The sequence below is a fragment of the Podarcis liolepis genome, assembly GCF_965112155.1.
Source record: "Podarcis liolepis genome assembly, chromosome: 12".
Taxonomy (NCBI): Eukaryota; Metazoa; Chordata; class Lepidosauria; order Squamata; family Lacertidae; genus Podarcis; species Podarcis liolepis.
This window is the reverse complement of record NC_139563.1, coordinates 4645158-4670890: the sequence shown is the minus strand read 5'-3', so window position 1 is coordinate 4670890 and position 25733 is coordinate 4645158. Positions and strand designations below refer to the sequence as shown.

The 25733-nt window shown below is 47.9% G+C and overlaps 1 protein-coding gene across 1 annotated transcript in view; it reads left to right on the top strand.

The window, feature by feature from the left end:
• Positions 1–22724, top strand: part of LOC310689419 (tumor necrosis factor receptor superfamily member 16-like) — a 45188-nt gene extending 22464 nt beyond the window's left edge. The window contains exons 2-6 of the mRNA XM_083467113.1: positions 2485–2617; positions 4457–4840; positions 14113–14335; positions 19483–19628; positions 22346–22724. Coding sequence (XP_083323239.1) covers positions 2485–2617; positions 4457–4840; positions 14113–14335; positions 19483–19628; positions 22346–22650 — 1191 coding nt within the window. The 3' untranslated portion in view covers positions 22651–22724. The remainder of the gene's footprint in view (positions 1–2484; positions 2618–4456; positions 4841–14112; positions 14336–19482; positions 19629–22345) is intronic.
• The last annotated feature ends 3009 nt before the right edge of the window (positions 22725–25733 follow it).

Genomic DNA, 25733 nt, shown 5'->3' with positions numbered 1-25733 from the left:
GACCTGTCTGGAGCTAATCTGCTTGGAACAAGGCCGCCTTCTGTTTTGCAAACTCCTCCGAAACATGCAAGCTGTTAGGAGAGGGAGAAGACCCCCCAGACCACCTCACAACCACACACACAAAACATGCTGGAGAACAGGATTCTCGTCCGCTGCCTCCTTGCAATTTTCTGCTCTGCCTTTAAGAGAGGGCCTTGCAATAATTAAGTATCTCCAGATGCAAGGCTAGCCAATTAATTTTCTTTGTTCTTGGCTCGGGGGCAGAGGGGAGGAGATATTTCCATGAGAATCTCTTGCTGTTCGAGAGAGATGGAGGAGAGATTTGGGGGGGGGGGTCTCTCCACCCACACACTCCTCCCCCCCCAACTCTGTGTTGTGCAAAAAAAGTATGGATCCGATGATTCCTTGTAACATGATTCGTCTAACTCCGAAAACAGAGGGGAGTGACAGGGCAGGTTTAGGCTTAATTGGAACAGGGTTGTATTTTATTTTTTGGGATTCCAAAGCAGGCGGGGAGTGTCAAGATGGGGAGCAAAGAACACGGGCGTTTTTGTTCCCCTCTCTCTCTCTCTCTCTTTGGGATGGAAAAAAGTTTGGCGTCTGCCAGCTGTGAGCCTTCGCGTTTGCAACCGCCCAGTTCTGGTCTGAGAGAGGTGTGTCGGTGTGTAACATGCCTGCATTCCAAAGTTTATTAATAGAGACCCTCCGGGGGGGGGGGGGGGGAAGGCTAGGAAGAAGAATTGCCCCACAGTCTCCAAAGTTCAGGGGTTGGAGCCTGGCTCTCCCAGCAGGCCAAAGGGTACGCGGCGAGATCGGTTAATCCTCCCAGCAGATCGAGGAATCAGCAAATTCCTGGATCCCAGGAAACCGAGGTCTTGCTAAAAAAAAAGAGTTGGGTTTGGAGGTTATTTTCCTGCAACCTTTTTTGCACACCGGATAGTTAAACTGTGTGCAGTGGGACCTCGGGTTAAGAACTTAATTCGTTCCGGAGGTCCGTTCTTAACCTGAAACTGTTCTTAACCTGAAGCACCACTTTAGCTAATGGGGCCTCCTGTTGCTGCCGTGCAATTTCTGTTCTCTTTTTTTATATATATATAATTTTTTATTGATTTTAACATATAAATTATAAAATGTACCAGAAAACTTATCACTTATACAATCTTTTTAGACTTCCATCAGCACCTCTGATGATCCAACGTTTTAACCACTTCTTATGCATTTCTTAACTTTGTATTGCCCTTTAAATCTCTTAACAAATCATCCTTCCCCTTTTCCATTTTTGCAAAAATTCCAATAATACTCCTCACAAAACTTCTTGCAAACCTACAAACGTTGTCTGATCTTCACAAATACTTTTCAAATAGTCCGTATATTTACTCCAGTCTTCCGTGAATTTCTGGTCCCACCGGTTTCGGATACTTCCTGTTAGTTTATCTAGTTCTGCATAGTCCACGTGTAATTTTTGTTCTCATCCTGATGCAAAGTTCTTAACCCGAGGTACTATTTCTGGGTTAGCGGAGTCTGTAACCTGAAGCGTCTGTAACCCGAGGTACCGCTGTACTGTGGTCACCGACTGGAAAGGTTTTTTTAAAAAAAGGTCCATAGAAACACATGGAGAATAATAAACTAGATGACCATGAGACTCTTAATCTCAAAATTGTGGGTTCAAGCCTCAAATTGGGCAGAGATTTCTGGGTTGCAGTGGGTTTGACCGATGTGATCGCTTCTAGTTCTACGATTCTACCATTTAGGAGGCAACTAACACAATAGGGACACGGGTGGCGCTGTGGGTTAAACCACGGAGCCTAGGACTTGCCGATCAGAAAGTCGGTGGTTCGAATCCCCGCGACGGGGTGAGGGAAGGGAGTATTGAAAGGAAACAGCTGATTGGTGGGATGGGAAGAGAGATAAGGGACGCTAGTGGAGGCTGCCTGGGAGGGGGGAGGTAAAAGCCCATGGATCCTCAGGATTTTTGCATTGGGTCACCCCAAATTGACCATCAGATCACATAACATGTCCATGGCTACAGCCTGCACCAAAAAAATCACGCACCCACTGTTTCATGGTGCAAAAATGTGGTTACACAGCACGGATCCACATGGATCCTCAGGATTTTTGCATTGGGTCACCCCAAATTCACCAGCAGATCACATGTCTGCGGCCACAGCATGAACCACAAAAATCATACATCCATTGTTTCGTTCAGAATATTTTTTTCCTTGTTTTCCTCCTCTAAAAACTAGGTGCGTCTTATGGAGCAAAAAATACGGTATTTCCGGTGGAATATCGCAGTGCAAAATTGCGGCGCCCAAAAATGGCCACCGTTCTCTCGTGAGAAAAAAACGGGGTGTCCCAGTTTTCCCGGGATGATTGCGGGGGCTATGGCTTTGTGCCACGGAGATACTGGCCTCAGGCGTGGGACTCTATCCCGTTCCGTTGGCCCGACTCATCACGTGCGCGCATCTCGCTTTCTGCCCTCTCCAGGTTTGGGCCCGCCAGCGCTGCGAAAACGGGCGCTTCACCTCTGCCGGAGATTGCTGCGACCTTTGCCCCCCAGGTTTTGGGGTGTCTGCTCCTTGCGGGAGTGCCAACACCAAGTGCGAGCCATGTCAAGAAAGTAAGTGGCAGAGGAATTGTTATTTATTTATTTATTTATTCATTCATTCCCCGCCCATCTGGCTGGGTTTCCCCAGCCACTCTGGGCGGCTTCCAGCAAAATATTAAAATATTCACCAAATATTAAAAGCTTCCCTAAACAGGGCTGCCTTCAGATGTCTTCTAAAAGTCAGAGAGTTGTTTATTTCCTTGACATCTGATGGGAGGGCGCCACCACCGAGAAGGCCCTGTGCCTCGTTCCCAGTAACCTTACTTCTCGCAAGGAGGGAAGCGCCAGAAGGCCCTCGGAGCTGGATCTCAGTGTCCGAGAAAGCAAAGCCTTCTGCTATGAGCCAACTAGATAAATTACGTAGGCAAATCAATATGGGGAAAGCAAAATGTCCCTTAGAGAAGGACCTGACTTATTTCACTTGAAGCTTGATTCTGTTTTATCTGAAGTTTTAATGTGTTGTAAACAGGGTGGATTTGATTTAAATCAACAAATTGATTTAAAGCACAATTTAAATCACTAATCAGTAAGATTTGATTTAAATCACTAGCCAGTAAGACTCGATTTAAATAATTTTAATTTTTTTTTACAGAAAGACTCTTGCTGGTATAATCTTAATATTTACAAGCAGAGATTACAAACTCATAAAGATATGTATAACACAATAATTTCTTTTTCACTCGACAATAGTGTTGATCCTTATACAGTGGTGCCCCGCAAGACGAATGCCTCGCAAGACGGAAAACTCGCTAGACGAAAGAGTTTTCCGTTTTGGAGGTGCTTCGCAAAACGAATCTCCTATGGGCTTGCTTCGCAAGACGAAAATGTCTTGCGAGTTCCTGCGGTTTTTCCCCCCTCCCCCCTTTTTTCTAAGCCGCTAAACCGCTTATCAGCTGATCCGATAAGCCAATAAGCCGCTAATAGCGCTAATCCGCTAATCCATCAATGGGCTTGCTTTGCAAGACGAAAAAACCGCTAGACGAAGAGAATCACAGAACGGATTCTTTTCATCTTGCGAGGCACCACTGTAATTTATCAGCTTGCAGATGGAGACTCAGTTTCAATCCTAGAGCAGGAGTCAATTATGGATTAGAAGCCAGGTTTGTAATCTCTGTTAGGATCTGTAATCTTTATTTGAGTTTGTAATCCTTGTCAGAATACATACTTTTGAATGGGTTAGTTTTTGTTACTATTAACTATTGATTTGTGAGTAGGGACCACTCCCACGACTGAAACTTATATTGGCCTGAGTTATTGGTGTGCTTTTTTCTTGGTACATTCACCATATTTTTCGCTCTATAAGACGCACCAGACCACAAGACGCACCTAGTTTTTGGAAGAGGAAAACAAGAAAAAAATATATATTCTGAATCTCAGAAGCCAGAACAGCAAGAGGGATCGCTGCGCAGTGAAAGCAGCAATCCCTCTTGCTGTTCTGGCTTCTGGGATAGCTGCGCAGCCTGCATTCGCTCCATAAGAGCCAGTGTGGTGTAGTGGTTAAGAGCGGTAGTCTCGTAATCTGGGGAACCGGGTTCGCGTCTCCGCTCCTCCACATGCAGCTGCTGGGTGACCTTGGGCCAGTCACACTTCTCTGAAGTCTCTCAGCCCCACTCACCTCACAGGGTGTTTGTTGTGGGGGAGGAAGGGAAAGGAGAATGTCAGCCGCTTTGAGACTCCTTAAAGGGAGTGAAAGGCGGGATATCAAATCCAAACTCTTCTTCTTCTTCATAAGACGCACACGCATTTCCCCTTACTTTTTAGGAGGGAAAAAGTGAGTCATATAGAGCAAAAAATATGGTAATAACAGGAACGCCTACTTATTTAACGTTAGCCTTCGTCTCTCCGCCACAGGTGTGACGTTCTCCTCCGTCGCCAGCGCCACGGAGCCTTGCCAGCCTTGCTCCGTATGTCCGGGCCATGCACTCCTACTGGATGCCTGCACCCCTGCCCACGACACGGTCTGCACTGCCAGCTGCCCGCGGGGGCATTACCACCCTGCTGTAAACGGGAGCCAGGGCATCGGGCAGTGCCTCCCTTGCCAAGTTTGCCCCGAAGGCTATGGAGCCGCCAAGCCCTGTGGCCCCAGCAGCGACGCCGTGTGCCAGAGGTGCCCGGACGGCTATTACTCGGAGTCGAAGAGCTCGCTGGAAGCCTGCCAGCCCTGCCGGCAAGCGTGTGGCAAAAACGAGGTCATGATCCAGGCCTGCACCCCTCTGTCTGACACGCTGTGCATGGGTAGGTACATAGGCGCGACCATAGCTGTCAACCGTCCCTGATTTGGCGGGAAACTCCCTTATCCCAGCGCCGTGTCCCGCTGCTGTCCCTTATTGATGATGTCCCTTAAATTTCCCAGGTTTCAAAGGAAGCAGCTCCTCTCCCTCCCTCCCTGCCGGCCAGGGAGGAGGGAGGCTCCAACTGTGTTGCTTGGCTGCGTTGCTCACCCAATAAGGAGTCTAAGAACGACTGGGGGGTGGAGCTTGCATGCCTTGTGCCGATCAAATCGGCCGTGTTGCCTGGGGACTTGCTTTTGCTCAGCGCTTCCCAGCGGAGAGGTGACGGTGGTTTTCCTTGCTGCATCCCCTTTGCCGGGTTGCTGCGCTGTAGGAACCACCGCTTGAGGCTTTGTTTTGGCTGCTAGCTGGGCTTTCTGCCTTTGGCTCGGAGGGGCTCAGAAGTCGAACATACCTGTGCTCTGAAAATCCCTTATTTTGGCTGCTGGTCCCTTATTTTCAAATCTGTAAGTTGTCAGCTATGGGCGCGACGGGAGAAAGGTCAAGCTGGTTTTATTTTATTTAGGGTGCTTCTCTGCCCTCCGGGAGGCGGGTGGCGCTGTGGTCTAAACCACAGAGCCTAGGGCTTGCCGATCAGAAGGTCGGCGGTTTGAATGCCCACGACGGGGTGAGCAGTTCGAAAGCACACCAGTGCGAGTAGATAAATAGGTACCACTTCGGTGGGAAGGTAAACGGTGTTTCTGTGCGCTGCTCTGGTTCGCCAGAAGTGGCTTAGTCCTGCTGGCCACAAGACCCGGAAGCTGTACGCCGGCTCCCTTGGCCAATAAAGCGAGATGAGCGCCACAACCCCAGAGTCGGCCACGATTGGACCTAATGGTCAGGGGTCCTTTTAACTAACAGAGGCATCAATGCTGAATGGACCTGCTTAAGAAATCTGGAGGGACCAGCCAGGTGGATGGAGATGTCAGTCGGCAATCTGACACCCAGAGATCTCCACGGGGGTTGCAATTAGATCCTTGCCAGCTGCAAAATGCACCTGGCACCTGGGGGATTTCTACCACTGCTCACCCCCATCCCATCTTTTGCACAGTGGCCGTGCAAAAGCCTGTTTTCGGAAGCACTAAAACCGGGGAGCAAGACAGCTTCTCTCACACACAAAAACTTAGAACAGCATCTGCACATTTTGCCTCACATCTCAGGTCCTACAGATGCTTATAACTTTTAAGAAACAAAAGCTGAGGATCTGGGTATTACTGTTATTCCAGCTAGTAGAGCAGTCGCCACACACACACACATCACTGCCCCCGAATGCACACACATTAAAGATGATTTTATAGAGAAGATTGCACTTTTATAAGCCAAACTTGCACCCCAAAAATGAGGTTCTTATTCCGCGTATTGTCATTTCTGTATACCTGTCTATTAAAGGTCTTTCCTACCCCTCCTTCCTCTCCAAAGGAGCCTAGGCCTGCAGACAGCAAAACCATACAGGTTTGGGGGTTTTTTTAAAAGGCAAATTGAAACTTTGAAAACATTGTAAAATGTTCGGAGAATGCCTAAATATTTTTTTTAATGATCCTGTACGCTCGGTTAATGATGTCAAAGGTTTGCCAGGAACATTATCATTCAGCCGGAACAAGAAAACAAAAAGCTCCTTCTTTTTTATATATATATAAATTTATTTAATTTTCAAATTTACAAACAATCATCAATCACCCCGAAATAAAAAGAAGAATTCCATGATTTCCCATGGACTTCCCTCCTCCCCTTCTGGATCAGGCTGGTGTCCCATCCTGTTCTCACAAAAGCCAAGCAGGATTCTGAGAAGCAGGATTCGAACACAGGACCCCTTTCCCGTTCTGTGGTTTCCAGCAACTCGCACCCAGAATCATTGCTGCTTACAACCATGGAGGCAGAAAATTGCCAGTAGCTTTCGATAGCCCTCTCTTCCATGAATTTCTTCTTTAAATCCTAGTTTGGGGCTGCAATTGCCATCAGCCGGCCATCGTCCCAAACACCTGGCGGGCACTGACTTGGGGAAAGCTCCCCATGGAAGACTTGTACTGTTTTGGGGGGACAGGGCAGATGGGTGTGGGGGACTCCCTGGTCCTGAATGGGGTAACTGTGCCCCTGAAGGACCAGGTGTGCAGCCTGGGAGTCATTCTGGACTCACAGCTGTCCATGGAGGCACAGGTCAGTTCTGTGTCCAGGGCGGCTGTCTACCAGCTCCATCTGGTACACAGGATGAGACCCTCCCTGCCCGCGGACTGTCTCGCCAGAGTGGTGCATGCTCTGGTTATCTCTCGCTTGGACGACTGCAATGCGCCCTATGTGGGGCTACCTTTGAAGGTGACCCGGAAACTACAACTAATCCAGAATGTGGCAGCTAGACTGGTGACTGGGAGCGGCCACCGAGACCACATAACACCGGTCCTGAAAGACCTACGTTGACTCCCAGTACGTTTCCGAGCACAATTCAAAGTGTTGGTGCTGACCCTGAAATGAACAGCCTTGGTCTAGTATATCTGAAGGAGCGTCTCCACCCCCATCATTCTGCCTGGACACTGAGGTCCAGCTCCAAGGGCCTTCTGGCGGTTCCCTCCCTGCAAGATGCGAGGTTACAGGGAACCAGGCAGAGGGCCTTCTCGGTGGTGGTGCCCGCCTTGTGGAACGCCCTTCCACCAGATGTCAAGGAAATACAGTGGTACCTTGGGTTAAGTACTAAATTCATTCCGTAGGTCCGTTCTTAACCTGAAACTGTTCTTAACCTGAAGCACCACTTTAGCTAATGGGGCCGCCTGCTGCTGCTGCTGCGCCGCTGGAGCACGATTTCTGCTCTCATCCTGAAGCAAAGTTCTTAACCCGAGGTACTATTTCTGGGTTAGCGGAGTCTGTAACCTGAAGCCTCTGTAACCTGAAGCGTCTGTAACCCGAGGTACCACTGTAAACAACTGTCTGACTTTAAGAAGACGTCTGAAGGCAGATTCCCTGCTTAGGGAAGTTTGTAATGTTCGATGTTTTATCGTGTTTTTAATATTCTGTTGGGAGCCGCCCAGAGTGTCTGGGGAAACCCAGCCAGATGTGTGGTGTAGAAATAATAGGTGATGGTGATGGTGACTTTGCTGATTTCGGCATCCATCTTGCTGCTTCTGGAGGAAAACTTTCCCCTGAGAGAGGAGCGCTTGTGTCCACCACCGCCGTGAACTTCTCTGCTCCTGCTCTCCCGCAAGGCCTTTCAAGCTTTGTTTCGGAGCTACAGTTGCGGTTTTTTGTCTGCGAGAACAGAGTCTCCCTGGGTTGCGGCTAATCCACCTTTTGTCCACTGCTTCTGCCCCTAATCCTACTCTGGCTGTCTCTCTCTCACATCTTCCTTGCTCAATTCACCCTCCCTGAGCACCCTGCTGTCCTAAGAAGGCTGCGATCCCTCGCAGTGTGCGGATGGGAGAGTTTTGCTGGGGTGGGGGCCTCCGTGGCAAGACCGTAGAGGTTTCCACGGCTGACCCCCTCTCCCTCTGCGTGTTCGTTCAATCTTTCGCTCCTTAACGTTCGCCGCCTTTTGGAACGGCGTCTCTCGCTCCTAACCGTGGGACTGGGGGCGGTTGTGTGTGTGGTTTGGTGGGGAGGAGAGGGGGAGAAACGGGGCTGTGAACGAGTCCCGGAATGAGACAGGACCCTTGTGGGATTTGCGGGGAGGACAGAAAAGAACAGCAGGGGGAACGAGTCTCCTCTCGACAATATTGTAGGAATTATCCCTGTCGTTCCCCCTCCACAAAATATATTCAGTTTTCCAACAGCATGTATACCCATCTCTGCAAACCCACCCTCCCCTGATTTTCTGTCCTCTCCAACTCAGCCCTGATTTTCTCACTCCCCTAAACTTGAAATTTATTATTGAAAGAGGCTTTGCAACTAAGCTGGAATCCAGTGTTTCGGGGACACGACCCAAATTCCCTGACAGAGCAGCTGCTTTGAATGTAGAAGGCCCCAGGCTAAGCCCCGGGTGTCTCCCTGTTGTTGTTGTTTAGTTGTTGTTGTTGTTGTTGTTTAGTCGTGTCCAACTCTTCGTGACCCCATGAAGCAGAGCACGCCAGGCACTCCTATCTTCCACTGCTTCCCGCAGTTTGGTCAAACTCATGCTGGTAGCTTCCAGAACACTGTCCAACCATCTTGTCCTCTGTCGTCCCCTTCTCCTTGCGCCCTCCATCTTTCCCAGCATCAGGGTCTTTTCCAGGGAGTCTTCTCTTCTCATGAGGTGGCCAAAGTCTTGGAGCCTCAGCTTCAGGATCTGTCCTTCCAGTGAGCACTCAGGGCTGATTTCCTTCAGAATGGAGAGGTTTGATCTTCTTGCAGTCCATGGGACTCTCAAGAGTCTCCTCCAGCACCAGAATTCAAAAGCATCCATTCTTTGGCGATCAGCCTTCTTGATGGTCCAGCTCTCACTTCCATACATCACTACTGGGAAAACCATAGCTTGAACTATACGGACCTTTGTTGGCAAGGTGATGTTTCTGCTTTTTAAGATGCTGTCTAGGGTGTCTCCCTAACAGGTGGGAAAGCCTCGCGGTCTGAAAGCCTGGGCCTTTGGCGCTGGTGCCAGTCACTGCAATACTGGGTTGGATAGACTAAGGGTTTGAGTTACTTTCAAGCTGTCTTGCTGGGGGCTGGTGTGAGGATATTTTTTGAGTTAGATCCTTTATTAGGCATAGCAAACCACACATTATCAAACAGACACCGTATACAAATTGTGCAAAAGACGAACTCAACATACAAGGTTTGTCCCAGTCAGATCTTCGACTCCAGAGAAAATCAATTTGCATAAATAATACAATACAGCACTACCGAATCCCCAGTCAATTAAGAACCACTAATTCTCTTTATAATGGCTCAGTCTTTCCACATGGACAGCGCTCAAAAATCCAGCCACTATTAAAGTAATTTGATCATTCCTGTCCGAAAGCAGCTCCTGAACCGCTGGCAGCATAGAAACCTGCCTATTAAATTGTAAGGCCTTTAATAATTTTCTCCTGGCATAAATGCCAAAATCACGTGAAAAGAAAATATGCTCCAAAGTGTCAGGTTCCTGTTTACTACAATTGCAGAGGTGCTTTGATTCTGGGAGAGCTAAATATCTTCCTCTCGCTGTGAGGATATACGAACCGGGGATGGGCTCTGATACCAGTTGCTCAGTGGAAGGGCAGCTGCCTTGCATGTAGAATGTCCCGGGTTCAAAACTTTGCATCTCTTAGGTAGAAGAATGTCAGCTGGCAGGGCCGGCGAATCTTTTTTTGGGGGGTGAGGGCCTAAGGTCAGTTGCAGAGCAGCGTTTCCTTGCTTGCAGAACACCCCAAATTCCCGGACCTCTGCAGGCAAGGCTGGCAATGCCCTCTGCCTCCGAAACATTTCTCAGGGCATCTTTGCACTTTCCCGGTATACTTTCCCCCCTTCTGCATTTTATTCTTACAACGGGACCGCCTCTCCTGGTATGTCCCACGGAGGACCTTACGGTCTTCAAACAAAAACATCTTGGAGATCCCGGGCCACAGGGAGGTTAGGCTGGCCTTGACCAGAGCCAGGGCCTTTTCGGCTGTGGCTCCGATCTGGTGGAACGCTCTGTCACAAGAGACCAGGGCCCTGTGGGACTTGACATCTTTTCGCAGGGCCTGCAAGACAGAGCTATTCCACCAGGCCTTTGGCTAGGGCACAGCCTGACTCCCTCCTTTGGCAATCTTCACAGAACTCTAGCCCAATGGTTGCCATTAATTTGATTTAAATTAATTTTATAATGAAATGATTTTAGAATGTTGTATTATTTTATTGTTGTTAGCTGCCCTAAGCCCGGCTTCGGCTGGGGAGGGCGGGATATAAATAAAAATTTATTATTTATTATTATTATTAACAAACCTGAGAGGTAGAAAAGATCGATCGGCTCAAGGTCACGCGGTGAGCTTAAGCGGAGATTTGAACCCAGGTCTCCCAGCCCCCTAACCACATTGGTGTAACCTCGCCGCCGATTGCTTTAGACCAGTGTTCCCCAACCTTGGGCCTCCAGCTGTTTTTGGACTACAACTCCCATCACCCCTCGCTAGCAAGACCAGTGGTCAAGGATGATGGGAATTGTAGTCCAAAAACAGCTGGAGGCCCAAGGTTGGGGAACACTGCTTTAGACAACAAATCTTGCTTATTCTTGCAAAGAAAAAAAAATAAACTCGCCTGCTACGTTTTGGCAAGCTGACATCAAGCTCTCGCTCAGAATGAGAAGAAAATGTCTGAAAGCTACTATAGAAGAGAGCTTCTTTTATTTTGAGAAAATAGCCCGAGCTTCACAGCAATCCCCACCCTCCGATCCCCCAAAATGCTTTCATTTTCTCCGTTTCTCTGCAAGAGAGAACAGATTCCCTTTCTTCACTTAGCTTTGGCAGAGACAACCGTCAAGATCGTCTCCTTTGGCTGTGAACGTCGCAAGCAAAGTGCACTAGGGCACAGAGGCAGAAGAAGCGAGGCCAAATGGCTTTTGGTAGAGGTCTGGACATGGCCTTCATGAACCCTGGACTGCTGCCTTTCATACTGTGGATTTTGGAATATATGCATAGCTGCCAACCGTCCCTTATTTGGTGGGAAACTCCCTTATCCCAGCGCTGTGTCTTGCTGCTGTCCCTTATTGATGATGTCCCTTAGATTTCCTGGGTTTCAAAGGAAGCAGCTCCTTTCCCTTCCTCCCTGCCGGCCACGGAGGAGGGAGGCTCCAACTGTGTTGCTTGGCTGCGTTGCTCACCCAATAAGGAGTCTAAGAACGACTGGGGGGTGGAGCTTGCATGCCTTGTGGCGATCAAATTGGCCGCCTTGCCTGGGGACTCACCTTTGCTCAGCGCTTCCCAGCAGAGAGGTGACGGTGGTTTTCCTTGCTGCATCCCCTTTGCCGGGTTGCTGCGCCGTGGGAACCACCGCTTGAGGCTTCGTTTGGCTGCTGGCTGGGCTTTCTGCCTTTGGCTCAGAGGGGCTCAGAAGTTGAGCATACTTGTGTTCGGAAAATCCCTTATTCTGGCTGCTGATCCCTTATTTTCGAGGCTGCTGGTCCCTTATTTTCAAATCTGCAAGTTGACAGCTATGGATATACGGAATAACGGCCACACTCAAAGCCGGGCCGAGGAACCTGTCCCCCTTGTCCCAGGCGTCTCTAGACTACAACTCCCATCATTGTGCTGATTTTGGGATAATGGCAGAGCTGGCCTTACCGCTAGGCTTCCCGCAAAGCTATTTTTCGACCTTCCTGACAGGTTTAGATCAGGATCGCACAAGAAATCCCTCTTGGACAAAACACAGAGACATTAGTGCACTTCCAGGGGTTGAGACAAACCGCTGCGATAGCGGCAGCCAAGCGACCCTCCAAGGGGTGCAAGCCTGGGCAGTGAGTCTGGGCTGCCCAGACGACAAGACCCTCCTCTCAGCTTCACTGAGAAAAACAGAGTAAGATGTTGGGTGCCCGCTTGGCTGCCGGAAGGAGGCGTACAAGGCGCCATCCAACTGCCTTAGGGACCCCAGTCTGGATTTGTTTAGGCGTCACTTCTTAGCCTCTCCTACTCCCAATGATATCCTGCAAGTTAGCAGAGGTTTAGGATCAGATATTTCCTTCTCTTAGACAGGCTCCCTTCCCAAGATGATGACCTCTATCTGTCCCTCACTTCCCTCATAGAATCATAGAGTTGGAAGAGACCACAAGGGCCATCGAGTCCAACCCCCTGCCAAGCAGGAAACACCATCAGAGCACTCCTGACATATGGTTGTCAAGCCTCTGCTTAAAGACCTCCAAAGAAGGAGACTCCACCACACTCCTTTGCAGCAAATTCCACTGTCAAACAGCTCTTACTGTCAGGAAGTTCTTCCTAATGTTTAGGTGGAATCTTCTTTCTTGTAGTTTGGATCCATTGCTCCGGGTCCGCTTCTCTGGACACGGCATGTGCCATCTATCTATCTACAGTCATACCTCGGGTTGAAGTTGCTTCAGGTTGAGGGTTTTCGGGTTGCGGAAGTAACGGAATGTGTTACTTTTGGGTTTCGCCGCTCACGCATGCGCAGACGGTCAAAATGACATCATGTGAGGAAGCGGCGAATTGCGGCACACGCAGACACGAATTGCATTTGCTTCAGGATGCGAACGGGGCTCTGGAACCGATCCCGTTCATATCCAGAGGTACCACTGTATCTATCTCTATTTATCTGTCTATAATTTTTATTCCCCCCCAATTAATATTGTACATTCACATCATCATTATCCACTATACAGTGGTACCTCGGGTTAAGAACTTAATTCGTTCTGGAGGTCTGTTCTTAACCTGAAACTGTTCTTAACCCGAAGCACCACTTTAGATAATGGGGCCTCCCGCTGCCACCGCTGCCACACGATTTCTGTTCTCATCCTGAAGCAAAGTTCTTAACCTGAGGTACTATTTCTGGGTTAGCAGAATCTGTAACTTGAAGCGTCTGTAACCCGAGGCACCACTGTACTGCTCTGGCTCTTAGAGCCTGTTGACTTTCAAAATTAACCTTTATATCATTGCCATTTATACGTTTCCCAATTCTAATTACACTCATTACAGAATGACTCAAAATTTAAATAAAGATAGAAAATTTCTCATTGCAAGTCTTCAGACAACCCTGCTAGTGATGTTAATTGCTTACAATGATCTTTCAAACATCGTAATTGTAGCATATGGGTTGTAATGTGTGAAGTTTATATCGTTTTCATGTACACAGGTCATTGTTTCATATTTGAATTCTTTTGTAGTTGTGCTGAAGAAGATTCCAGCGAAACAGTCAGATTATCCGGGATCACTGTCCTACGTTGTTATTCACTTACTACTTCGGCACCTAAAAAAAGTTTTACCGCTTAGCCCACAGGATAGCATCTATTATTATGTTTCAACCATAGACTTATTATGCTTCTACGGACTTTCAAAGAGTGACAGACATGTGTTCATTTATTTCAAATACATTAGAGAATTTACAAGTGTACACACTGTGTTTTTGTTGTACTAAATCATGTATATCATGCAATAAGAATTGCAGTGCTATCTAGTATACAGTCTTCGTGTTTTTTGTGTTGTTTGTTGTCCCCAAAGATTCCTGCAAACCCCCGTTTTTCCAAACGCAACCTTTGTCAACATGATTGGCGCACATGGCACCAGACTGGCAGTGTCATCAAGCAATGTGGTTCTTATTGATCAAACCTAGACAAGGCCTCCCCTCCCCACTTAATAACTTTTGCGCTTCTTTTTCCAGATAAAGAGCTTCAGATCCTGAAACACAGCGAGGGCGAGGCCCGGAAGGAGTTCCCCAAAAAGACGCTGCTTCTGGATTCAGAAAGCAGCCTTGCCCCCAATGCGTCCTCTTCAGAGTTTGTGCCACCATTGGCCGAGGACAACAGCAAGAACATCATCCCCGTCTACTGCTCCATCCTGGCGGCCGTGGTGGTGGGACTCGTTGCCTATGTGGCTTTCAAATCGTACGTCTGGGACGCTCAGGGTGGGACGGGCGTGTGTAGGGGATTTTGGCAAGCAGTGTGCCTTTGCGGCTGTGCAGGCTAGTGGTTGGAGCACACTTGGAGGGCAGAGCAAAAAGGAGTGTTTGCACAGTTGTTTATTATTATTATTATTATTTAGATTTAAGAGGGGGTTTGGGGGGCACGGCCACTCAAAGCAACTTGCAGCATTGGAAACGATAATAATAATAATAATAATAATAATAATAATAATAATAATAATAATAATAATAATAATTCTGAAGGCTCCCCTTCAGAACTGGGCACTCAGCTTCCAGGCAGGCTTTGCACACAGCAAACACGAAAAAGACAACAACAACAACAACAACAACAACAACAACAACAACAACTTATTATTTATACCCCGCCCATCTGGCTGAGTCTCCCCATCCACTCTGGGCACACATTAAAACCAGCCTTCTTTATGGTCCAGCTCTCACTTCCATACATCACTACTGGGAAAACCAGAGCTTTTACTATACGGACCTTTGTTGGCAAGGTGATGTCTCTGCTTTTTGAGATGCTGTCTAGGTTTGTCATTGCTTTTCTCCCAAGAAGCAGGCATCTTTTAATTTCATGGCTGCTGTCACCATCTGCAGCCAGATCGGCGGGGTATTATTATCATTAATAATAATAATAATAATAATAATAATAATAATAATAATAATAATAATAATACAGTGGTACCTCAGGTCACATACGCTTCAGGTTACAGACTCCGCTAACCCAGAAATAGTGCTTCAGGTTAAGAACTTTGCTTCAGTATGAGAACAGAAATCGTGCTCTAGCGGCGCGGTGGCAGCAGGAGGCCCCATTAGCTAAAATGGTGCTTCAGGTTAAGAACGGACCTCCGGAACGAATTAAGTACTTAACCCGAGGTACCACTGTAACAACAAAAACAACAACAACAATAATTTATTATTTATACCCTGCCCATCTGACAGAGCTTCCCCAGCCACTCTGGGCGGCTTCCAACAAAATACAGTAATGCATCAAACATTAAAAGCGTCCCTAAACATTTCCCCCCCATTTTCATCTGTGCCCAGGTGCTGTGTTGAGTCCCGGCGAGGCAGCGACTTGGCCACAATAGGGTTGCAAAAAGACACACACACACACAGAGCATTATCCGAAAATGTGGGGAGAGGCCGCCCTCCCCGCTGGGCCGGGTCTCGCCGCTGGGGCCTGTCGCCTGAATAGGATTAAGCCCGGCGCTGGGATGCTCTGGTCCAGATTAGGCCAGTCTCTTCTCTCGCCATCCGGGGAGGCTGAGATTAATGGGGTTTGGCTGAAAAGAAGCCCAGTCGCTTGCTGTTCTATTTGGAACGGGCAAAACTCCCCCTTTGTGCCGGCTTTTGGGGCGGATTTATTTCCCTCCGAGCCGCCTCACCCCCTCGCGGGGCTCTCGCTCTTTATACATTCCTCTCACACCGACAGACCCCCAAGCCCCGGCCCCTCCTGCTGCTCAGGGCTCTATAGATTTGGCTGCGGCCGACGGCCCCACAACTGCTCTCCCCTGGCTCCCCAAATCCGCCTCCCGCTTCTGATTTCCCCCCGTAAATTTAGTGCGAGGTGACGTTGTCGGTCCCCCTCCCCTCTCTTTGGGGAGGAGAGGAGCCAATCTTTTCCCACACAGCGGTCAGTTTCCGAGATGTTTCCTCCGGCCCCATCTGCACCCCGCTTCCTGGCGTCGCCCTGTTGGACCACCTCCCAAAAAAGCACACACACATATACACACACAATGTTGCAGCGCAAACGTTTGCGGTTTTGCAGCAATGTCCGCCAGCTCTCCACATGGCAGGGGGTCCCTCTTGCAAATTTGCTTGGTGGTCTGTTATCAGTTTTAAAACATCTGGGGTGCGTTTGGAACACTGCGGGTCCCAAGTTCTGGTCGCCTCGTCTCAAAGCGGAGTTGGAAGAGGTTGGGAAAAGATGGAGGGGATGGAGCGAAGGAAAAAGACCGTTTAGAGAAAAGGGAAGGAAGAGGAGAGATGTGAGATTATGCGTGGCCTGGTGATAGTTGATAAGAGAAAAGCTTTCCTAAACTTTCGTATGGCAGTAGAACTTGTGGGATGAAGCTGAACGTTGGAAGGTGTAGGGCAGAGAAAAGAAAACCCTTCGTCACGCAGCGTAGAGTTAGCCTGTGGAACTCCCTGCCACAGGCCACCAACCTATCTGACTTTAAAAGATGATTGGACAAATTCATGGAGGGCTGTCGATGGCTAAACTCAGCCTCCGTAGTCAGAAGCATGGTCGGAAACCGCAGAAGGAGAGAAGGCTCTTACGCTCGAATCCTACTTACGGGTGCCCCATTCTTTTAGGACTGGTTTAGAAAAGAATTTTTTAAAAGCTTCTGTTCCGTTCTTCCAAGATGGTGTTCTCTGTTCCTCCCTGCTCATCCCTCGCCCCCCCCCCTGTTTTAAGTAAGATTCCCAGACGTATTACAGTGGAAACTCAGGTTACATACACTTCAGGTTACAGACTCCGCTAACGCAGAAATAGTGCTTCAGTTTAAGAACTTTGCTTCAGGATAAGAACAGAAATCGTGCTCCGGCGGCAGTGGCAGGAGGCCCCATTAGCTAAAGTGGTGCTTCAGGTTAAGAACTGTTTCAGGTTAAGAACAGACCTCCGGAACGAATTAAGTACTTAACCTGAGGTACCACTGTACAGAGATGCCAGGAAAGAACAAAGAGGAAGAAACAAAGGATTAAATGAAAAAGTAAAACTGAGAGTGAGAACATGAATGTTTCCCCAACCTTAGTGGGATTTCCTCCCCAATATATATATATATATTGGGGAATTAAAGCCCACTAAGGTTAGACATATATATACGTCTATGTCTATATGTGTGTGGAGAGAGAGAGTTTGCTTTTTAATTAAATCCATATGGAATAGCACCATGCAGGCAAGTGATCAGATGTTGTTGTTGTTCAGTCGTTTAGTTGCGTCCGTCTCTTCGTGACTCCATGGACCAGAGCACGCCAGGCACTCCTGTCTTCCGCTGCCTCCTGCAGTTTGGTCAGACTCATGCTGGTAGCTTCAAGAACACTGTCCAACCATCTCGTCCTCTTTCATCCCCTTCTCCTTGCGCCCTCCATCTTTCCCAACATCAGGGTCTTTTCCAGGGAGTCTTCTCTTCTCATGAGGTGGCCAGAGTCTTGGAGCCTCAGCTTCACGATCTGTCCTTCCGGTGACCACTCAGGGCTGATTTCCTTCAGAATGGAGAGGTTTGATCTTCTTGCAGTCCATGGGACTCTCAAGAGTCTCCTCCAGCACCAGAATTCAAAAGCATCCATTCTTCATCGATCAGCCTTCTTTATGGTCCAGCTCTCACTTCCATACATCACTACAGTGGTACCTCGGGTTAAGTACTTAATTCGTTCCGGAGGTCCGTTCTTAACCTGAAACTGTTCTTAACATGAAGCACCACTTTAGCTAATGGGGCCTCCTGCTGCTGCCGCGCCGCCGGAGCACGATTTCTGTTCTTATCCTGAAGCAACGTTCTTAACCAGAAGCACTATTTCTGGGTTAGCGGAGTCTGTAACCTGAAGCATATGTAACCTGAAGCGTATGTAACCCGAGGTACCGCCGTACTGGGAAAAGGCTGCCCTACCCCAGATTCTGGCGTTGAGAGAATAACGCAAGGGCTTCTTACCCCAGATGACTATTTGTATAGAAGGTGGGGATCGCCAAAGAAGAAGAAGGCGACAACAGAGGATGGTCTAAACTGGTGGGGTGGGGGCTGCAAGCTCATCTGCCAGCGGAGCCGGTGTCAGTGGCCGGGGAGGGGGGCGCGCGAGAAGCCCTTGCTCTCATCTCCACAGGCCCTCCAAGTCTGGGATAATAAGCCTGCATCAATTCTCTCCCCTGCTGGCATCTTAAGACAGATGGCCCAGAAAATGCTGGCGGAAAGAGAAGGGGCTGCGAGGAGGAATTCTGTGGCAGCAGAGTGGAAAACAGCTGGGTCAGGAAGAAGGAGGAGGAGAAGGGGATGGGGGAACTGGCAGGAAAGGAGGAGAGAGGGAGAGGAAACCGGCTGGTGGGTGTGCAGAAGGATGGAAAGGGAGATAAAGGCGAAGTTCAGCTCAAGGTAATTTGGGGCGCAGTTGCAACGGTTCATAGAAGGCGGGGAGTGTCCTCTGTGCTCATTTCTGGCCATGCACATAATAAGGGGATTCCGCCCCCTGCCCCCCCATAATAATAAGACTTGTGAGGTTTAATAAGTTAACTGTTTATATTTGGGCAACTTTTCTGCTGCCCTTCATTGGAAGGAGAAAAACATTCATTTCCTTAATAATAATTTAAACAATTTAATTAACTAAAACAATAACAATATAGCAGCATACGTATCCATATTTGTTAATTGATGTGCTCAAACAGTTTTTAAAAAAACAACAGGCTGACTTTTATCACACATGAAAAACTTAAAACAAATCCTCATTTTCTCGTGAATAGCCTTTGGACTAGACTGTAACTTACATAGAAAACTATCTTTAGAAAGATTTTTTCCTCCGAAAGCATTTTATTTTAAAAAAATCCGATTGAAATAAAAGAAAACCAATCAATCCATTTTATTTATTTATTTATTTTTAAAATAATTGATTTTTTTTTTAAAAAAAAGATATTTATTAGTTTTTTAACATATTAATTCCAAAATCCATATAGCATAACTTCGCGTCTTATACAATATTTTTGGACTTCCGTCAACACCTCTGACGATTTTCTGTTCTTTATCACTTCTTACATATTTCTTAATTTCATATTACCTTTCGTTATCCTTAACGAATAATTCTCCTCCTTATCTTTTTCTGCAATACGCCTCTTGCAAACCTAACGAGCGTAACTTGTTTGTCTCAATTGCTTTTCAAATAGTCCGTAAATTTACTCCAGTCTTGATTTCTACCCACCCTGGTCTTCACGCAAGTCAGATTCTTCCCCACTGAGGCACAGCGCTTTCCTGGTTGGGGTCTTCAGGGCGAGGCAGAAGCGATTGGTAGCTTTCGTGGGGGGGGGGGACGGGTTTGGGGGGAGATCTGGGGTTCACCTCTTCCTGCTCTGCGCCCCTCGCTGACGTCTGTGTGTCCCTGTCTCCATCCTTTTCGGCACGATTGCAGCTGGACCACATGCAAGCAGAAGAAGCAGCTCGCCAAGGCCCGAGCGGGCGAACTCGTGACGTCCCCGGAGGGCGAGAAGCTTCACAGCGACAGCGGAGTCTTCCTCGACACCCACAGCCTGCAGGATCAGCACCTTCCCAAGAAGGGTAATAATAATAATAATAATTTATTATTTGTACCCCGCCCATCTGGCTGGGTTTCCCCAGCCACTCTGGGCGGCTCCCACAAAGACCAAAAATACACTTAAGATGTCACACATTAAAAACTTCCCTGAACAGGGCCGCCTTAAGATGTCTTCTGAATGTCAGGTAGTTGTTTATCTCTTTGACATCTGATGGGAGGGCATTCCACAGGGCGGGCGCCACCACCGAGAAGGCCCTCTGCCTGGTTCCCTGTAGCTTTGCTTCTCGCAATGAGGGAACCGCCAGAAGGCCCTCAGAGCTGGACCTCAGTGTCCGGGCAGAACGATGGGGGTGGAGACGCTCTTTCGGGTATACAGGACCGAGGCCGTTTAGGGCTTTAAAGGTCAACACCAACACTTTGACTTGTGCTCGGAAACGTACTGGGAGCCAATGTAGGTCTTTCAAGACCGGTGTTATGTGGTCTTGGCGGCCGCCCCCAGTCACCAGTCTAGCTGCTGCATTCTGGATTAGTTGTAGTTTCCGGGTCACCTTTAAAAGGTAGGCCTACGTAGAACGCATTGCAGTAGTCCAAGCAGGAGATAACTAGAGCATGCACCACTCTGGCGAGGAAGGGCTTGTGCCCCCAGGGTTTTCCCAAGCACAAACAGGGTGGCGTGATTTGTGGCTGTTGCACCCTGGCCCAAACTGGTGCAGGCAGTGGCGTAGCGAGGTGAGGTGGTACCCGGTGCAGAATATTTTTTTTGTCACACACACCCCACGCACACATCGATGGCTCGGGGTAGGCTTTAGAGTTGCAGGCGGCACGCTGAACGTCACCCCTCAGGCCAGTGCCAGATTTATGTTGAAGCTAAACAAGCTATAGTTTCGGGCCCCACTCTCTTCGGGCCCCCCAAAAAAATTAAAGGAGAAAAAACTGGATGTACGTTTCCAGAATATAAGATGAAAAACAAATAAAATAAAACCTACATACAAAATGAACCTCTTTATACAGCAGCATTTGTCATCAAAGAGATGCACAACTAAGCTGAGACTGGTTGTTTTTAGATTTATTTTTTATTTTTTTATTTTGTTTCATTTTCATTTTTGTTTTAATGTTTGAATTTGCATCTTGTTTGTTTTTTTAAAGACACAAATAAGTGCAATAAGTTTTGTTTATTTCATGAATTTTTTATACTTAAATAATAATAATAAATTTTTATTTATATCCCGCCCTCCCCAGCCGAAGCCGGGCTCAGGGTGGCTAACAACAATAAAATGAAACAACATTCTAAAATCATTTCAATATAAAATGAATTCAAATCAAATTGATGGCAACCATTGGGCTAGAGTTCTGTGAAGATTGCCAAAGGAGGGAGTCAGACTGTGCCCTGACCAAAGGCCTGGTGGAACAGCTCTGTCTTGCAGGCCCTGCGGAAAGATGCCAAGTCCCACAAGGTCCTAATCTCTTGTGGCAGAGTGTTCCACCAGATCGGAGCCACAGCCGAAAAAGCCCTGGCTCTGGTTGAGGCCAGCCTAACCTCTCTGTGACCCGGGACCTTCAAGATGTTTTTGTTTGAAAACCGTAAGGTCCTCCATGGGACATACCAGGAGAGGCGGTCCCGTAGGTACGAGGGTCCCAGGCCGTATAGGTCTTTAAAGGTTAAAACCAGCACCTTGAACCTGATCCTGTACTCCACCGGGAGCCAGTGCAGCTGGTAGAGCACTGGGTGAATGTGATCTCGCAGCGAGGACACCGTAAGGAGTCTCGCCGCAGCATTCTGCACCCGCTGGAGTTTCTGGGTCAGTCTCAAGGGCAGCCCCACGTAGAGCGAGTTACAGTAATCCAGTCTGGAGGTGACCGTCGCGTGGATCACAGTGGCTAGGTCAGGGTGAGAGAGGTAAGGAGCCAACTGCTTAGCTTGGCGGAGATGAAAAAATGTCGCCTTTGATTGTACTTCTTGATTGTAACAGACCTTGGAACGAAACAATAATTTGGGGGGGGGGGGGTGAAAACAGTTAAAAGCCGCTATTTAAAGCATTCAAAACATAAAATCGGCAAGAAACCGAAAGCAGATCAAAATGCAAATCAGCGTTTCTGAGTAGGCTTGCTTAAATAAATATGTTTTTAGCCGGTGCAAAAAAGGGTACAGTGAATGTCAATAGGCAGGGAGTTTCAAAGTTTAGTTGCTGCCACAATCTTGGAACAGGTATTACGTGGTGCCTGTGATGGTGCCCATTCTGCAGATCAAAGCGGGCAAGGGGGAATAATAATAACAACAACAACAACAACAACAACAACAACAACAACAACAACAACAACAACAACAATAATAATAATAATAATAATAATAATAATAATAATAATAATAATTTATTTATACCCCGCCCATCTGGCTGGGTTTCCCCAGCCACTCTGGGCAGCTTCCAAAAAAATATTAAAATACTGTAATACATCAAACATTAAAAGCTTCCCTAAACAGGGCTGCCTTCAGATGTCTTCTAAAAGTCTGGTAGTTGTTCTTCTCTTTGACATCTGGTAGGAGGGCGTTCCACAGGGCAGGTGCCACCACCGAGAAGGCCCTCTGCCTGGTTCCCAGTAACTTGGCTTCTCGCAGGGAGGGAACCGCCAGAAGGCCCTCGGTGCTGGACCTCAGTGTCCGGGCAGAACGATGGGGGTGGAGACACTCCTTCAGAGCATATATTCGTGATATCCTCTCTGACCCCCCCTCTACTCAAAACAGGGCACAGGATTGAACCCCGCCTGTACACGAACCTGCCGCCCCACAAGCAGGAAGAGGTGGAGCAGCTTCTGGAAGCCCCCGCCCACGGCAAAGACTGGCGCTGCCTGGCCAACTACCTGGGCTACGAGGAAGAGACCATCGATGCCTTCGGCCGGGGGGAGGCCCCTGCCCACACCCTGCTCTCCGATTGGTCGGCCAAGGAAGGGGCCACGCTGGAGTCCCTCTACACGGCCCTGGCGGCCATCGAGAGGGCGGACGTGGCAGAGAACTTGAGCGCCCCTGCCGAGGTCAGCTCCGTGGTGTGATGGGGGAGCAGACCTGCTGGCCCGGCAGGTGGACTGACTTAGGGTTACGTTTGTGGGTTTGGGTTTTTACTAAAATTGGGGGTGGGGGTGGGAGGGGACGGGAAGAAGGGGCAAGTCAGGGATCGGGACGTTGGTTTTACTGTAAAGGGATTTCTTAAAACACATGGGAACTTGAGCAAACAGCAGTGGACATCATTGAACACCGATGGATAATAATAATAATTTTACGATTGGTACCCCATGCATCTGACCGGCTTGCCCCAGATGACCTGCAGGTACAAGGAAGACGGGATATGGCTTTGTTCATAGAACAGGTTCCTTGTTTGGGGTCCTCCAGGGTCTACAATAGTGTGTTTGTGCTGGGGGAGAGGCAGACGTGTGGTTTTCCCTTTCAGCAAAAGATTGGACTCAAAGGGGTTTTCGTCCTCTCTGCACCTGCTACGTATTTCTATTTCAGGTGAGCTGGACCCCGTCTCCAGGACCACCTTGCAGGTGTTGCTTTTTTACAGTGCAGGGACGGTCCTCAGAAATCGTGTCCTTTTTAAAATAATAATAACAATCCCCAAACTTTTACTATTTCAGTTGTTTTGGTTTATTGTGCTTAATAATAAACAATGAAATCTTTTAAATCGTGATGGATGGGGAAGAGTTCTGGGAGGAGGTGGTCTGGAGGAGGGCAGTCTCACCGTACCCACTTTTTAAAAATGCTTTTTATTAGGTTTTCATTTCAAATACACCACCACCACCACCATCAAAATACACAAATATTTCAAATCCTTTTACATCCGTCTTACTTTATGCTCAATAGAGCCATTGACTTCCCTCCTTCCCTTCTGCAGGTTTTCTTATTCCAATCCCTAACCGACAGTTCCTTAATAATAACTAAACCATGACATAAGATTTATTTCAGTCCTGCTAACGTCTTCAAATTTCTACAGTTCTCACTTATATAGACCATAAATTGACTCCATTGTATTTGGTACTTTGTTTCCTCCTGACTACGAATCCTATGGGTCAGTTTTGCTAATTCCACGTACTCGACCAACTTTGTCTGCCACTCCTTCACAGTTGGTATCTCATGTGTTTTCCATTTTTGAGCTATTAAAACTCCGGCTGTTGTAGCATACATATATACCGTATTTTTTGCTCTATAGGACTCACTTTTTCCCTCCTAAAAAGTAAGGGGAAATGTGTGTGCGTCTTATGGAGCGAATGCAGGCTGCGCGGCTATCCCAGAAGCCAGAACAGCAAGAGGGATTGCTGCTTTCACTGCGCAGCGATCCCTCTTGTTGTTCTGGCTTCTGAGATTCAGAATATATTTTTTCTTGTTTTCCTCCTCCAAAAACTAGGTGCGTCTTGTGGTCTGGTGCGTCTTATAGAGCGAAAAATACGGTAATCTTTTGTCCATCTTCTTAATATCCTCTCCTATCAAACCTAGCAATAGTTCTTCAGGCTTTTTTGGGAATGTATATTTAAGCATCTTTTAAAATTCATTATAGATCCTCACCATACCCACTTTTAACCTGACCAGAGTGGTAGCCCAAATCAGCTGGAGGGCACCAGCTTGGCAAAGGATGCTGCCACCTGTGGGACGTAGACAAGGTGGTTGGCACGTTGGCACTGAGCAGGCAGCTGAGCGGATTCCGAAGGGGCTCAATAAGAGCGCATAATGCAGTGCATAATGCAGGAAGGAACATACCACACATGCACGGGCCAGATCATGGGTCCTTCTAGGTCAATATTGTGTACTCTGACCAACAGCAGCTCACCAGGGTTCAAGGCAGGAGACTCGCCCGGTCTTACTAGGAAATGGTGGCGATCTGAATGCAAAGCAGGCCACTGAGTCACAATGCTTGCCGTTTGCTCTCGTTGTTGTTTAGTCGCGTCCGCCTCTTTGTGACCCCCTGGACCAGAGCATGCCAGGCCCTCCTGTCTTCCACTGCCTCCCGCAGTTTGGTCAAACTCATGCTGGTAGCTTCGAGAACGCTGTCCAACCATCTCGTCCTCCGTCGTCCCCTTCTCCTTGTGCCCTCCATCTTTCCCAGCATCAGGGTCTTTTCCAGGGAGTCTTCTCTTCTCATGAGCTGGCCAAAGTATTGGAGCCTCAGCTTCAGGATCTGTCCTTGATTTCCTTCAGAATGGTTTGATCTTCTTGCAGTCCTCAGCTTCAGGATCTGTCCTTCCAGTGAGCACTCAGGGCTGATTTCCTTCAGAATGGAGAGGTTTGATCTTCTTGCAGTCCATGGGACTCTCAAGAGTCTCCTCCAGCACCAGAATTCAAAAGCATCCATTCTTTGGCGATCAGCCTTCTTGATGGTCCAGCTCTCACTTCCATACATCACTACTGGGAAAACAATAGCTTTAACTATATGGACCTTTGTTGGCAAGATGATGTCTCTGCTTTTTAAGATGCTGTCTAAGTTTGTCATTGCTTTTCTCCCAAGAAGCAGGCGTCTTTTAATTTTGTGACTGCTCATAATAGCAGCTTGGATTGAGGTATAAATGGGGGGGGGCTGCTTCTCCTTGAAAAATGTCCTTTCCATGGCATCTAAGGGGGGAGGCGACAAGCTCTCAAAAGGCTCCTATGGGGCTGTCCTTAGATGGGTGAAAAATGCCCAGTGTGAACCCATCTTTGTGTCTCCACAGTGGACAGCATTGCAGGAGTGCGCAGTTAAGACTTCAACCTGGAATAACCCCCACTTTTAAGGGGACATCTTGTAACTTCATCCCCCACCCCAGTTAAGACCCCCCCATGTCCACATGGTCCTTCTGCGTCCAGATTCCATTTTTATCCACAGGTGGAGATGCCTTCTTTTTCCTCTTTTTTAAATTTATATTTTTTTACCAACCACCAAAACACAAAGAGTGAAAACAAAACAGGGGAACCCCCCCCCCCCCAGGCAGCTGTTACATTGGGTATACATAATCAATAATAACATATTCAAATCAACCATATGTACAATTCTATACAGTGGTACCTCAGGTTAAGTACTTAATTTGTTCCAGAGGTCCGTTCTTAAGCTGAAACTGTTCTTAACCTGAAGCACCACTTTAGCTCATGGGGCCTCCTGCTGCTGCCGCGC